Here is a 16,654-nt window from a genome sequence, read left to right on the forward strand (position 1 = left end):
ATAGCGGACCATGTCCTCTTCGACAAATATTTTCAGCGGGAAAAAAAAAAAACCCAAAAGAAAACAAAAACGTAACCTTACCGCGCTCACACTTCAAGGTTTCTATCTACTAGTTATCGTATTTCTTTCTAGCGCCACTTACGCACTTCCGGGGTAAAAAAAAAAAAAAAGAAGTGGGGGCCCAAAGTGGTGACACCTCAATGTATCCCTTTGTATGGTGCAAAAAAAAAAAAAAAAAAAAAAAAAAAGTGGGGGGATGGCGAGCCCCCCCCCCCCCCCCCCCCCCGTCCCCCGTTCCGCCGGCCATGACCATGTACTGACTACTGTATTCACAACTAAGAACATCACCGACTATGAACTTTACTATTATAGACCCATACAACAGCCCTGCCCAACCCCCAACCTGCCCTTCCCCCCCCCCAAAAAAAAAAAAAAAAAAAAAAAATCACAAAAATCACAAAAAAAAAAATCACACAAAAAACACCCCTGTCAGTCAAAAAACCCGCCACAAGCACAAACACAAAACAACTTCGCGACAGAAGCTCCGCCCATCACTCAGCTGGTACATGTAACATGTCAACATGTCAATCACATGCTACACAATAAGACGGAACGTGCTGCTGTACGTAGTAGTGTACGAGTATTGTATTGTGAGCTAAGAAGTGTAGCCCTAGCCGCGAGATGGGCGCTCATCATCGCCAATCTATCGCTGCCGATCACGTATTACGACACTGTCCTCGTCTATTATCTTCCGTAATGAGATGTTCTTGTCTATCGATCGGAGCTGAAGGTAAGTTACTAGTATTGTAGTGTGTTGGAGAGACGTCAAACTGCAACTGGTGCAGCAGTAGATTTACTGTGGAGCTGTGCCCACTTCTCTGCTTTGAGTCTCAAGATCACGTTCAAGATCCTGCGTCCAGTCTGACCCGACTCCTGTGTACTGAGCGAGCTGCTCTGCGCTTCCTCTACGACTGGGGCTACGTTTACGACAGTTCACCGCAGTAGGGGTGGTAAATATACCGGTAGGCCTAACTAAATATCAGCTGTGCCATGCCTGTGATGTTTTTGTCTCCTATCGTGTGACGTTTTGTAACAATTAGGTCTAACAAGATGTTATGTGTAGGTCGAGTAAATTAGGGTCTAGCGTAAGTTTACGTTGCGTTGTTAATAGCATGCATCCCGACCTTTTGTAATCGTCTCATTCAATGTCAATGATCACGATTTTCTTGTCTATTAACGTTTAGAACTCTAGTAGATCTAGGGTAGACTCTAGGTCTAACATTTTTTTTTTTTTCAATATGTAAGATCATGTGCATGTGTTTGCCTCTGTTTGTCTGTCTACACGCACAGACGGACTGAGTTTCAGAGGCACAATGCACTGCACACACAGTGTAGAATTCTAGTCTGGCCGAATAATAGACGTCTTTTCTGTCAAGCAACTTCTTTCAACTCAAGTTTCCAGAGGTCTAGAATCTAATCTTTAGATACGGTATCTAATGAACTATTTCTAATCGTTAAATCATCTTGATTTTTATTGGATGTATGTGGTTATCATTGCACTTAGAGTTAGACCGAAAAATCCATATGTCCGGAGGAGTCTTTTTATCCTTTTTTTTTTTTTTAAACTTTTACATTCTCCTTGAGATTCTGTGAAGCCAGATGCAGTCTCTGCAGAACATATATCCCAGAAGACAAGATACAGACTGCAGGCGCGGTGGAGCACCCCAATTATCTCGCGGAAATCCATCGGCAGCCGAGCCTCATTTGCATAAAGTAAACAACATGTACTCGCGTAGTTGAGAAAAAGTAAACAACTTCTCAAGCTAATAACAATTTAAGGAAACCTATTTTCGGATTAAAATTGAGTTAGTTTGAATTTGAAAACATGTCCGAATATGCACATATAACATATTAAAGGATTTGACAATGATAAAATGTGAAATTTTAGCGAAAACCTGGTGAGCAAAATTACCAAAAATATGCCTCAAAAATCATCCTAAAATTCATGAAGTGTGATTGCGGAACCAAAGCGCCATTCGAACAAAATACACCAAAATTTATTTATCTGCTTGCATTTTAAATTTCATACCGTAATATTACCGGCCATGGTTGTGTCGGAAAAAAACAGAAGGTGATGTCAAAACTGACACGAACGCAAAGCGTACAGGTCGGTCCCATGTATATATAATCGCGTCACTGTAGCGTTGCATGTCACAGCACACACAACGCATTGCTGCATGCAGCGTGCGCGGCAGCAGCTCAGCAGTCACCGCCGTGCGACACTCGGCAAAATTGACTGCGTCACATGCAAACCAACAATGAGCACGAAATCCTGAATCTCAAGTACCACGCATGCCCAATATTACGGGAAAAGAAATGACTTCATTGTCAAATGTTTCGCTGACTGCAATTTTCTATTCCAAACCCTGTAGAAACAAGTTGATTTCTCAAAAAGTACAGGTGGAACCAAGCGAAAACTTTCACCATATATGGATGGAGGCCTGATGAACTTATGTTGCCAATTTTGGACACATTGGATCCCGGCCATAGTCCAGTCGGAAAAAAACAGAGAGCATGTTTTGCGAGAGGTGATTTTCAAAACGCTTTAATATCTCAAGTTCTAGTGCAGCAAATTTCATAATTTTTTCATCAAAAGAAAGGTTTTTAAAAACTTAGATAGTGTGGGAAGTTTGAGTTTACTAGCGGCACGCATAGCGGCACAAGGAGAAGGTAAAGGTTTGACTTTTTCATGCACACAGTTTCAGGCAGCCGTGGATGCCCGTTGGAAATTCAAATAGAACGGGGCGATAATGAGATGCAAATTGGGGTGCTCCACCGCGCCTGGACTGATCTTTCGGTCAAACTCTCACTTAAAGGGTTTGTGCAGTTCTGGTAGAGGTAAGGAATTAGCTTTTAACGTTTTGCGAGATATTCAGAAACCATTCTATGAGATATCAAAGAGCATGCAATTCTAAGGGGTATCTAAAGTTTACTTGATGAAAATTGGTTTTGAGATGGCTGAGATATTCAAAAACAAGGTGAAACAAAGAGATCTTAATAAAAGGCGTGACCTGTCACCTTTTATTATTATCACTTTTTTGAATATCTCAGCCATTTGAAAACTGATTTCCATCAAACAAACATTGAATCCTTCTTAAAATTACGTGTATGCTCTTTCATATTTCATAAGAGGCTAATTCTCATTATCTCACTTAGGAATGTTCAAAACATGAATCCCCACCTCAACCAGTACTGTACACTCCCTTTAACTTCAACTTGAAAGATTGGTTAAAGAATATAGAATCTAATCTATCTACTTCAGTTTGAAGTTTAATATGCGGACAGCGTACTCCTTGATCACAAGCGAAGAGTGATTTGGTTCAAATTAGGTCCAGTTTATATTAGAAATAGATTTAAGCTGTCAAATATTCCCTGTGATTTTGGTTTTGTATAATTCAAGATATTTACAATAGGTCAACATGGATGTGGAAAGACATTTGACTTATAGGGCCACAGGTGTTTGCACCTCGTAAGTTTCAAGTTTCAGGTTTCAGATTGATGATAACAAGGTGAATTAGAGATATATTTTTGCTGAACATAAAGTCGTAAAAATCAGAACATAAAAGAGCAGGAAAGGGTAGGATGCTACATAAAATTTTTTAACCACTTGCATGGTTGGGGAAGCAGATTATTGTTTCTAAACACTTGCCCAAGCATTAAGTTTACTTGCCTAAAAAAGTTGAAATCCAAAACTGTAAAGAAAATGATCGCTTGTAATCTTAAGTCAAGGCCTATTAATAAAACACAGTCATTTGAATTTACAGTACACATTGATTCACAGGCTTATAAAATGCATCAGAATAATATTACACCAGACTGGGTTTCTTGATCAGGTGCTGGTGTTGCATTAGGGTTTCTTCACATGACAGCACTATCACAATGGGAAAATGTGATCATAATTGACCTCTGCGTGTTGCGTGATGTGAAACTTAGAAAATCAGGAAAGGATTTTTTTTTTAAGTATAAATGAAAACGGCCAAAACATCTTGTACCATCTCAGCTGTTTTTGTTACTCCAGTAGTATTCTAGTAATGCGTTTCCTCTGACTTTGTAGAGTTTGTGTCATTTTTAGCTGACCTGAGCCAAAGGCTCAAGTGAGCTATTGCGATCGCCCTTCGTCCCGGCGTGCGTCATGCGTCGTCTGTCGTGCGTCGTGCGTAAACTTTTTACATTTTCATCTTCTTCTTGAAAACCCCAAGACCGATTTTCATCAAACTTGGCAGGTAGCATCCCTAGGGGGTTAGGTACTCAATTTGTTAAAATGGGCACCATGCCCCACCCAGGGGGCCTCCAGGGGGCCCAAACCCCACAAAATTAAGGAATCTGTAAAAATCTTCTTCTCTAGAACCAGAAGTGATAGAGCTACAAGTGTATTGTAAATTAATACTATGAGTTAGTACATTGATGACTGTAGTTTCAAGTTTGTTCATAGCAGAATCAGGGGTGCCCCCCTTGGGACCCAGGGGAGGGGGTGGGAAGGGGTCCTAATGGGGCCTAAATTGTACATTTTCATCTTCTTCTTGAGAACCCCATGACCCATTTTCACCAAACTTGGCAGGTAGCATCCCTAGGGGGTTAGGATCTCAATTTGTTAAAATAGGCCAAATAGGCCAAAAGGTCCAAATGGGGGCCTGAATTGTACATTTTCATCTTCTTCCTGAAAACCTCATGATGGATTTTCGTCAAACTTGGCAGGTACAAAGGTGTAGCATCCCTAGGGGGTCAGGATCTCAATTTATCAAAATGGGCACCATGCCCCACCCAGAGGGTCCCAGGGGGCCCCAATCCCCCCAAATTAAGGAATCTTAAAAAAATTTGGGCCCTTACTATACATTTTCATCTTCTACTTGAGAATGCCTGGTCAAATTTTAGTGGAGCTTTGAATAATTTAGATTAGTGACTGCGTGAAAGGTGAACTTGCGATAATCAGGTGAGCGCTAGACCCGCGGGTCTCTTGTTTCCCTTTGATGTCCAAAATTTTGAAGTTAGCATGTTCAGCCTGTCCTCATTGATTTTGCTCATGGATTTAAAATAAAAATTGTAATATGTAATCATAACTTTTTAAACAGCATTTCTCTAGAGATTTCAAACTTCACTGATTGTGTATAGGTGCCTATTTTTCTGTGGCCACTAAAAAGGCACTTGTATGGTTATAGCATACAGCAAGTTACCACATGACCAACAGCTGTCCTGAAAAAACTAGGCAATGAGATGATTGCCTTTGGGCACAGTCGCTGCTGCTAGTGGACTTGAACCAGGGACCTCTCAGTTGAAAGTCATTGGCCCTGTCCACTCAGCCACAACGTCTCCTTATATACTGTGCTGTTGTACAAGATTTGTCTGCAGAGAACAATTAATTCATAAATAACAGTTTAGGCGCTAATATCAAATCACCCTTTAAATTTTGTAGGGCACACATACATTGTACATACCACATTATGTCCTTGTCAGCAAGAGACTTTGGTTTATTGAAAAAAAAAACAGCAACAGCAAAAGACTGAGTTTAATATGCAGATTGAGATGTTTGCCTGATAAGTACATGTATACCACATTGCAAACTGCACCAGTCGGAATAATCCCTTGACGGCTTGAGTGCAAAGGTCTTTGTGCACAAACACAGGAAACGGCAAACCCCAAGATGTGAAACCTAGTGCAAAGGAACTTGGTTATAGGCTATCCATCCATTAATCTATGGCCACAGAGACAATATCATTTGGCATTGTGTTCCTTTCTTCAACAAATCATTGAGAAGATGACAATGTAGTGATGATGTTGATATAGCAAAAATCTTGACGAAGTCTTAAAAGTAGAAAATGCAAACAAACTGGAAGCTAAAGAGTACAATAAATGAAAAGATGAGAGCGCATGCTCAAAGATCAAGATTTTACATATGCAGTACTCTCAGCGTAATCAGGTATCGCTTAAACGGGTACTCCGTCTAATCGGGTAGTAATGTAAAAATCAGCTCCAATGTACATTAAAATTACCTGATAATCAGGTTTCCTCTCCGCATAAATGGGTAAATAATTTTCTTCTGATCTAATTTCTACCCACATTTCATTGCAGATTTAACACTTCAAGAAATCACGAATGTCAAATTTTCCACGGCTCATCATATTCTCTGCTTAATTTGCAAAGAAGACTGATCATTTGGGGAGTGATTACACATGAAAACACATGTACCAGTTCTGACTTGCCACATGTAAACGAACATTACACATGTACCTGGCACTCACAATTGCATAGACAGACGGGAGTTGAACACACCTGCGCTCCTCCCTTGCTCCGCAACAACATTCACAATACGAGAAGTTTGTAACGAAAATCAGGCCATGCACCATCTCCATAATTTTGCTTTTCCCCAGTCACTTCTCGAAAAGTAACCCGACATTCTACGTGACTAGTGCACGCAAAGAGTTTATTTAGGAAAACGCCTACGTGTTAGCGAGGAGTCTATAGTCAAACAACAAAGTAAGGGAAGAAACGCTCTGCTCGAGCTTACCCGATTATGCGGAGAGTACTGTTATGCAAAATAGTGGTATTCACATTGTTAGGTATGTGTGGGGTTAAAGGTGAGACTTGAATTGATCAAAGGAGAGGGGCATTGTTTTTAGGGAATTATTTCAAATATTGGGAGAGAGGTTAACAGACCAATATGATTAGCAACTTGTAGAAGAAATGCCAGCAGGGATGAATGAATATTCAGAAGTTAGTGGAGCAGTCTTCTTGGATGTTATTGTAAATAAGAAGCTGCTTCAAATACAGTCAAACCTGTCTTAGTGGTCACCTGCTTATAATTATGGCCACTGCACGAAATTGCTGTATTATAGACCCTTTACTACTAATAGCGGTCACTGCCCGATGCTGCCAGCGGCCACTCATTTTGTATCCCGTGGTGAATATCTACCTGTGTATGACGACCACAAAAATTTAGCTGAACCATTAAATCAGCCATGAATATGTTGGCTCTTATGTTCATTGCATGAATTCTGCCGAGTCCTAGCTCAGTCACAATCATACAGACATGATTTACAAAATTAATGCAGCTCTTCGCTGTGAAAAGCTGTCTTACCACTGACTTGACTACATGCTCCAGGCTTTAGTAATGCCACCCTGAATAGATGCTACAAAGGGAAAGACAGCTCCTAATAACATCTTCGAATTTTACCAAAATGCTGACTAATTCGTGAACAAAATCCCTTTGAGTAGGGACAATAGGGTACTTGTCTGGGTATTGTTTGGTGTTACCGTTAGCTTGGCACATTATCAATCCCCTCGCACCCACTTGTGAACCCCACTCATGCAAACCGGTACAAACCAGTGCAATTCTTCAGGCCCGAAATGTTGTATTAAAAATCAACAGAACAGAAGTAGACTACCCCCCCCCCCCAAAAAAAAAAAAATAATAATAATAAAAAAATAAATAAAAAATAAAAATAATAATAATAATAATAAAATAAATAAATAAATGAATAAAAAAAAAATTAAAAAAGCAAATTGTACACAGAAATCCCCATATTATCTCTCCACATGCAAAATTATTTGCTGGTTGTTGTTGTTACTATCGTTAAAAGAATAACATATGATATTTTATGCTATTCTACAAAGCAATAAAATGGCCACTGACCTGTCTATAGTGGCCACTTCTGTTGTTTCGCTTGGATGGCCGCTATATACAGGTTTGACTGTACTTGGGAACCTAATTGGTGTTGACATTTTGTGTGTGATAGCCCAAAGTTATGCAAGCCTGTATCTTGACAGGTAAGCGATGTACAAAATGTACATTGCAACTGATTGACAAATTGCCCTACATCGACATAAATCAGTTGCAATGAAAATATCTCGACGGAAGAATTTCATGAATTTGAATAAAGTATACATTGTAGATAACATGATGTTTGAGAAATGCAAGGATAATCATGTTCCAACTAGGGTCAAACAGCATAGCATGCATTAGAAATTATGAAATACTTCATGATGATATGACTATTTGATATACTCCATCCATGTTGGTAAGTAGTTAGCATAGCAATGTGTGATATGCGGTATACATCCTGTTGCCCATTCCATAGTTGCATGACCAGAATAGAAGAAAAAAAAAATCCATGCCAGGGACACACATTGTAGTACAAGGTTGCTTTTTTCACTAATTGCTTCTAGTTTCACTTTGGATGTTTACTGAAAGTATTTTTTTTTTTCAGTTAGAAAGGTCTGCATTGGTACAATTCGTAAGTGGTGGGCTGTAGTTAGTTAATATCCCTGAGTTGGAGATGACAGAGTATATATATCGTGGGCTGTCACAGATGGCTCAAGTGTGATATTTACTTTGTGTTCTCTCAGGGCTAAAAATACCTGTGTGCTATGCTATTTTCCTTCACCTTGTAGATACACGTACATTGTACCAGCAGCTCTACCCATTTGGGCATGCACTATACTAGTCTTCCATCTAGACTTTTTATGCTGTTTACATCATCCAGACCCAGACCCACTCTGTTGAGATCTGTAACCATGGAGACCTGCAACAAGAAAAGGACAATTGAGATGCGGAAGGAGTATATTGGGTAAGCATGCAAGAGTACTGTGTTTCCTTATGACCTGATCAATCATATCAAAACTGAAATTCTAATAGCAATTGTGAATACAGACATTCCTTTCATACTCTACTTGTGAATTACAAAGAGCAAGCACAGAGGAATTGTATCGAAAATATGGTTGAAATGGAGAATCAGTTCAGAGGAGTGTTGGGTCAAACATTTACAAGGTACATCAGAGTGTTTTCATGTTTATTCATGTGAAAAACCCCATCACTGCTCCTGTGTGGTGAGAGTAAAATGTATTGAAAGTCTTTCTGAAAACTGTATATGGAATATGAATAGGCCTAATGGATCATCATTTGCCTGTAGTAACTAGTATGTATTATTTATTGCAACAGATCAGGAGGTATGGACCCACAGATTGTATTTGCCTGCAATCATCATGCAATTTATGATGTGGAATATCATTTCTGCTGTGACTACCAGATTTTGACTACCGGTAGTAGCAAAAGTTCTGTCCCAGAGTCAAACTTACCATTCTTCGTCATTTTGTGTTTTTTCCATTGCTGCAGATCACCGTGCAAGCTGTGGTTCAAGGAGAACCCACTGAAAATTGTGAGGGCAAAGGGGCAATACATGTATGACGAAACGGGGCAGAGGTATCTTGATTGCATCAACAATGTTGCACATGGTAAGATTCATTGACGTTTGTAATCTTTACTTTTGTATTGACCACATTCTGAGATGCCAGACACTTCTATCTATGGGGTATACGGGATAAAAAATACTTGTGGCTCAGAAGATCACACGTTCGAAGGTGTAATCACAAATGGCATGGCCATTGTGATTTTTTTTTTTTTTTTTAAACAAACAAGATCCATTAAGTAAAAAGTAAATTAAACCCTCAAACATAACAAAAACAAAAACTCACCAGCAAAGAGTTGTTCAAGATTAGATGTGTATTAAAGGGGATGGCTAGTAACTGATCAGTGGGAATCAGTGGGAATGCTTGGGGATGATTGTTCCGATCCTTATGGGATTCATTTTAAGAGTACATTATATATCTGACGGGGCCATCGTTAACTGGCCGTTAACGATCGCCCCGTCACTGTACAGGCATGCTAACCTGGAAACATTAAACTGCACATTACTTGAATATGAGACCATTCTGAAGCAAATAATTTTCACACAATAGATATATTATGTACTCTTAAATGAATCCCACAAGGATTGGAACAATCGTCCCCCAGCATCCCCACTGCTTCCCACTGATCAGTTACTAGCCATCCCCTTAAAAAAATAGTCCTTTAAGATGATGTTTTATCTCATCAGAATTGGATGTTCCCAACCAAGTGAGAGAAGAAGAATGGAGAGATCAAGCGCTGGTGTACTAATGTTGCTTTGGTGAACTAGTGTGGCTATGCAGGTATTAGTCTGTTGAAGTACCTTCATATCGTAGCAAGTGCTATGAAGGGGTCTTATTATCCTACATACATTCTTTTCACGAGCCTTTCAAAATATTGGTGCTACTGTAAAAGTGGAAATTTTCGCTCATTTTGCATAACCAGAAACTGGTGAATAAAAAACCATACAAACAAAAAACATGCAAATAGTTTTGCTCGTCATATGTTCCATTAATAAATTTCTTGATTCCACAGAATTAAAAACTTGTGATACTCATCTCACTTGTGTAAGAATAACTGCTTTTATAGTATTACAGACTGCTTAGTGATTTCTCTAAAATGCTTGTTGAGTTGAAATAGGAACAAAAACAATGTCAGATGGATAAAAAAACATAGCCCTTCAAAAAAAAAAAAACAGAAAGGAGAGGGAACATCTGTTAAGGTTTTAACTATAGTGTGATTTAGATTAGTCTTGTTACTCAAATTAATGAAATTAAATGTATAATTTTAATGTCCTCCTGAACAAAAAAAGTGTTTGTACTATGACGGCCCTATAAACTAATATTCAGGTCTTCTTGTATATAGTGTTGTTGTTGTTGTTTTTTTTAATATAGTTCTTATTTCACAAGTTGTTTACAAGTTTGTTTATTTCTTTGTTGTTGTTGTTGTTGTTTTTTTGTAAATTCTTTTGGTTTTGTGCCCTGTTCCATCAGCCTGGACTGTGTAGGAGTCTGCCATATTGTTCCAAACAAATTTTTTCCTTTGCTGTCAATTCCAAATATTATAGCATCACAACCAGCAGAGCTCAAATATTAGTGTTGTGTGCACAAGTAAAAAAAGGCATTTCAGTGTAAAGCTGGTATCTCACTGAGCGGTGAATGTTTGCGAACGTAGCGAATTTGAGATTCACCAACTTTTGTGACAAATGTTTGCGAAAAATCAAGGTTCGCTTCTGCCATTAGCAACAGTTAGCGACTTTTAGCTATGTTTAACGACAATTAGCAACACTTGAGCGAATGTTTGCGAAAGTGTTTGCGAAACACAGGTGGCGACTATTAGCGACTGTTAGCAAATGTTAGCAACAGTGTTGCAAATATTAGCAACTGTTTGCAAATCCCTTGCGACAATTTGCAAATGTTTGAGACCTGGAAAAGTACCAGGCGATTATGTATAGTCAGACTCATAAAACGAACGTACAACCTTCCACTGCATTCAGATCTCTTGTGACCACCGTTCAAGATGGATTTCTAGAATGTGGAAATGAATTTCTGCCAAAAAGAGGCTCAACGTGCTGCTATCCTTAAAAAGCTGCTTTACCTGGCTGCTGCTACAGCTATCGTGCAACTTAAGAGAAAGAAGATGAAGAAAAACAAGAAAGAAAGAAGAAAAGAAAGACTGTTTGGGTCAGAGAGTGGTTGTTGCAGAGGAAGACTTTGGCAAATATGAAAGCTTTTGCACCAATTACATGATGGAGATGTCAAGAGCTTCAAGAACTTTGAGTGGAACATTGCTTTTTTCAGGAGCTTTTATATAGAAACCATATGGTTACTTGTTCGCTAGCAGTTGCGAATCAAATAAAAATGTTAGCGACATCATATTACGACCGTTTGCGAATTCTTACAAGTGTTTTGCGAATGTTTGCAACTGTTAGCGAAAATACAAATTCGCAAAGAAATTTTGAACATGTTCAAAATTTCTTAGCGACAAGAAAAACTGCTTGCGACAATAAAAACCGTTTGCGAACTTTCTTGCAACTGTTAATTAACCTTTTGCGACCCTTTACGAACCCTGGCGAAATCCCAAATTCGCTACTTTCGCAAACGTTCGCCGCTCAGTGAGATTACCCCCTTAAAGGTTGGTCAGTCTGTTGTCACTTTTTAGCCATTGCTTTATACAGTTTGGTGATGAGCTATGTGGGTTTCTTTTCCTGCAATTAGTCTATTTTTAATATTGTTTTTTGCATTGTGTTTTGGATGTTTTGGGGTTCTGCATATTCTTTTACTGGCAGAAGTGGCCTTGGTACACTGCCCGGTGTTCCTGTGGTGATGTTAGCCATTATTTGGTCAGCAGTGAAGCCTGATAGCCTAAACTGTAAAAAAACAAGGGCACACAACTGTATTACTGGTGGTGTCAGGTAGCACCAGTCTCTCATATAATCCATACCAATCAACTACCAGAAGTTATCTGTGATGCCCAAAATGGCTGATAATAGAGTAAATATGATCATCTGCTATTGGAGGTTTGGGAAAGTTCACACAAATTTGGGTTGGTTTTCAACGGTCACTGTGTCTCTGTTTATGTAACCGATTAGCGGGTGATCTACCCTTTCCTGATGTTAAGCACCATTCTTACAACCAATTGAAAACAAGAATCAATTACATCTGAAGAATTTCTCTTCCTTAATCACAATCACCTCATGAATTATTATCGAGTTATCACTAGTACAGGCTGCGTACATTGGGAATGTTTAATTTTTGTATTACACGCACCAAACGCCTTAGAATGTCTTAAGATCTAGGTCAGATATTAAAGTTGGATTCTCAACTGTTTGTTTCCATTAGGCCATGTTATGAACTCTGCAGTGCAATGTACAAATGATTGTATGTCAGCAGCCTAGCTAGCATATGAGCAATGGATGTTTTCACTGGTTGCAATGCTGGTGTGGGCCTTGCAATCACATATAAAGCAAATCTAGTGAGGAGCATCCACAATCTTTGTACTACATTACTGTACCTCTTATCTTATAACAGCTTGTTATCAGGCTGGCTAATGTGTGAAAAGCAACCCAGTATGGGGAAAAGCTGGATGTAGTTCTTTGTTTTTACCAGAGACAAGTTAATGACATTTTTTTTTTTCACATCAAACTTTATTGTTGATTCTTTTAATAGCAGAGTATATAAATGCAAGATTTTAGTTGTACTGTAATTTGAATACAAAACAAAACAAAACAAAAAGCAAAAGTACACACCAATAACACCGAATAGATTTAAGAAGTACCCTGTCAGTTTGCTCAGTGAGTTTGATTTTCATTGGTATGACTCATGTCCTCAGTCTCGGCGTGATGTGATGGTTACGGCATACAATATGAATTTCAGATTACTCTTCTTCTTTTTTTAAGAAGATTTTTTTTTTTTAAAGCATTTATGTATATATGAACCAATTTCCTTGCCCAACCTTCTGTGGATAAGTTTCTTCCAACTACCATCTAGACTTTACTGTGTTCTGTATGATTCTCATTGAATTTGTTGGATTGTTTTTTTAATATGTTAATAGCAGAGAATAAGTTACATCAAGTATAATCTTGATGACATCCTAAATGCATTGACAATAAAGAAGTAAAGAATGCATGACAAAATCAAATTTTCTGTACTCGCAAACCTCTAGAGCCCCTTATCTGAATGGGCCTGTAATATTGACAGTATGATCACACAAGGAGAGATAAGCATGGTGATAGACTTACAATGTAGCTAATTTGCATTGAATAGCTAGTTGTTGGAAAGGAAGACGGTACTTTATAGCAGGATTCAGATTAGTGTAGAGATGAATTACATAATGGCAGAAACCCCAAGAACATCTTTTGATTGGTATGGAGACCAAATCAGTATGAAGACCAAAGGTGGTCTGCCACAACAAGATGCAGACCATTGTAAAACTCCAAACAGGAATTAAAAAGATGATACAAGTGCCTTGGTGCTTATGGATGCTGTGCGTGCACTCAGGATGCATAGGATGAGACGAGACGATACGAGACAAGATGAGACAACAGTCTTGATATGATCAAAGGAAAAAAGTAATCTCTGGTTGAACACAAAAACCTACATTTCTTTACATTGTACTTCATGTCACATGAGAATATTTGCCGAGCAAAACTTGTGTGACACTCGAGCAGAGAAACAAAGCGGCAGAATCATGAAAGTTTGCACATGATTTTATACTCCAATAAAGAAAGTCGCAGCCATATGAATGTAGTGTGAATTATAGTCATTGGCTTTTTACCTGGATATAGCCTTTTTAGTCACTTTTGAAAAGAAGTTTTCTTCACCTTTAAACTTAAAGGTGCACCAGTGGGTCGTGGATTTGACACTATTGCCCGTCTGAAAAAATACCATTGTATCCAAGCAATATCGGTGCAGTAATTATGATTTTTTTTTTAAAGAAAAAACAGAGAAATTGTACTGTGCCGTTGCCATAAATAAAAAAAAAAAAAAAAAAAGGATGAGGATGTTTTTGCAAACAGTGCCACAGTTCTACAAATTCTATTTTTAGATCCATAGGGAGTGTCCAGTCTAACTACGTGCTGACATTCATGGCTTACTAGACATGTTCAATGTCTCTTGTCATTACTGAGCCCTTCATAAAACTTGATAGATTTTCCTTAATTAGCAGAGACTCCAACTCTCCCGTTTTCGACGGGAGATCTCCCGCCGAAAACCCATTTTTGCAAAATCTCCCGTTCTCCCGCTTGAGATTTAATTTCTCCTGCCCTGGCTCTATGTCTCCTGTTGGAAAGGATTTCTTACTTATTGCTATTGTGTGTTGAAAAAATAAGCCTTAGATAGCACCAGACAGCATCTAGAACCCTAGGAACTTCGCACGCATCAACTTAGAGTCTCCCGTTTGCTAGGGGTTTCGGGCGGGAGAATCTCCAGATCAGAAGGTGCTTGGGGTTGGAGTCTCTGAATTAGGCTCTTCTTGTAGAGCTCTCCTTGATTTAAAAAATTCTCGCTTTTTAGCTCTGTCTATTACTCTTTGGTGTTTGTAAGATTCAAAATTAATATCAGAAGTATTACTCTCTATTAAAGCTGAGAAATTTCATAACCATTCATCTAGGCAGCTGCACACACAGTGAGATACTGAGAGTACAAAAGACTGTACTATACCATGTAAATCAGTGATTCGGAGGACGACTTGTATTTTTGTGCATTGATATAAGGAGTACAAGTAGCTCATTAGATCTGTGAATGGGGCCATTTTTAGCATGAGGGGAGGGGGGGGGGGGCTATAGATGATAATTGAATTGCTCAAATGCACAAACAGTTACTCTAAGAAACAATGTAGTCAGCCTGATGAAATCTTTCTCGAGGTTTGGGGTTGTGCCATCGAGCTTTCAACCATGTCATTTCTTTTTCTTTTTTTAAAAAACCAATATTGTGAAACTGCTGTCTCCTACCATCAAGATTCCCATACTGTGTACAACAGACCTATGGGATAATAATGCAATACGGCAAGCCCATACCAGTTACCATAGCGACATTTCTAGCTTTCTTCTCAGTGCTTTCTAGAGACCATAAGTAAAATGTGATTTAATAAGAAATACTGATGCTATGGCATTATTCCCTTTGTTCGTGTAAATCATACACATTGTAACATATACTGGTAAACTCTGTCTAATGTCCTGAAGCTGTTGGGAATGAAGAAACATGAGATTAGTTTTGATCTGTTTGTACCGATGAAACACATCAGGAATGCTCCACGAGACCAGTACTGTAAAAGTGGAAATCTTTGTGGTGGTGAAATTTTCAGGCATTTCATGCAACCAGAAACTAGCATGACAATAAAAGCACACTAATATTTTGCTTTGTCATATAGTTCCAGTTGTCATTTTCTTGATTCCACGGAATTGAAAACACGTAACTCATCCTACAAGTCGAGTGCGAAAAATTAGTCGTGTGAAAATATTTACTTTTACAGTAAGTTCCTTGATAATCCATTCACGGGCGCTCCTTGACTCTTGTCTCCTTTTCCCGTATCCAGTCGGTCATAGCCATCCTCGTGTTGTCCAAGCCGCAGCTGAACAGATGGCTGTCCTCAACACCAACTCAAGGTTCCTCCACGACAACATGGTGATGTATGCCAAGCGGATCACCGAAACACTTCCAGAGAAGCTCAGCGCCTGCTTTTTTGTCAATTCAGGGTAGGGTTCGCTTCCGTTGGTGCTGCACGAAATGCCACATTTCATTTTTTGTGAGTCAATATTGCATGCACCTTTTCACCCTTTAGTTGAATCTGTTTCTCAGCTTTAAACACTTTCCGGTTCTCTTAAATGCATGTTGCTCTCTATCTTGTCAATCAGCTCATGCCATTCATTTCAACCGAACAAATCTGCGGATGTGACCCATCAGCTAGTCTTTTCCACCATAGGCTCTCTCACTAAACAAATTTATAAGAGAAGTGAGAGCAAAGAGTTGTCATGTGAGATAGAGTCAAGCCACCACCAAGAGGCAAGCCCTAGCAAGAAGGCCCGTAGGAGTCCTGCCAAATCCCTGAACGTATTGTACACATTTCTGTGAATAAGCAAGGAGCTCCTTGGAATAACCAGTTTTTGCTTCAAGCTCTGTGAGCAGAAATCATAACTAGTCACCAGAACAGATTTCATATAAGCTTGTGCATATACAGACTGAGTGTAATCATTCGCACTTGATCTCACATGGCCACATGACATGATTTCACTGAAATGTGAAAAAGTGTCAAAAGTAACAGCATATATTTACCTTTTACCCAACTTCGAAAACACAGGGTGCAAGTATTTCAGGTTTTGAAATGTTTATGGGTAGTTTTGATTTGAATTTATCATATTTGATGGTATGAAACGATGCAAGCACTCTGCAGTGACTTGCAGTTGCACATGTATGAAGTGGTTTCAGATCAGAAAAATAA

The 16,654-nt window shown here is 38.9% G+C and overlaps 1 protein-coding gene across 2 annotated transcripts in view; it reads left to right on the forward strand.

The window, feature by feature from the left end:
- Positions 1-961: 961 nt before the first annotated feature.
- LOC140228613 (5-phosphohydroxy-L-lysine phospho-lyase-like) overlaps positions 962-16,654 on the forward strand; it is a 42,837-nt gene continuing 27,144 nt past the window's right edge. The window contains exons 1-4 of one of the 2 annotated variants that reach the window (XM_072308855.1): positions 962-1,010; positions 8,538-8,621; positions 9,167-9,285; positions 15,752-15,911. In XM_072308855.1, the coding sequence (XP_072164956.1) occupies positions 8,569-8,621; positions 9,167-9,285; positions 15,752-15,911 (332 nt within the window). In that variant the 5' untranslated portion in view covers positions 962-1,010; positions 8,538-8,568. Of the gene's footprint in view, positions 1,011-8,312; positions 8,622-9,166; positions 9,286-15,751; positions 15,912-16,654 lie in introns of those variants that run through there. The other variant, XM_072308854.1, reaches the window with a different exon arrangement.

This window comes from Diadema setosum, chromosome 5, assembly GCF_964275005.1.
Source record: "Diadema setosum chromosome 5, eeDiaSeto1, whole genome shotgun sequence".
Lineage (NCBI taxonomy): Eukaryota > Metazoa > Echinodermata > Echinoidea > Diadematoida > Diadematidae > Diadema > Diadema setosum.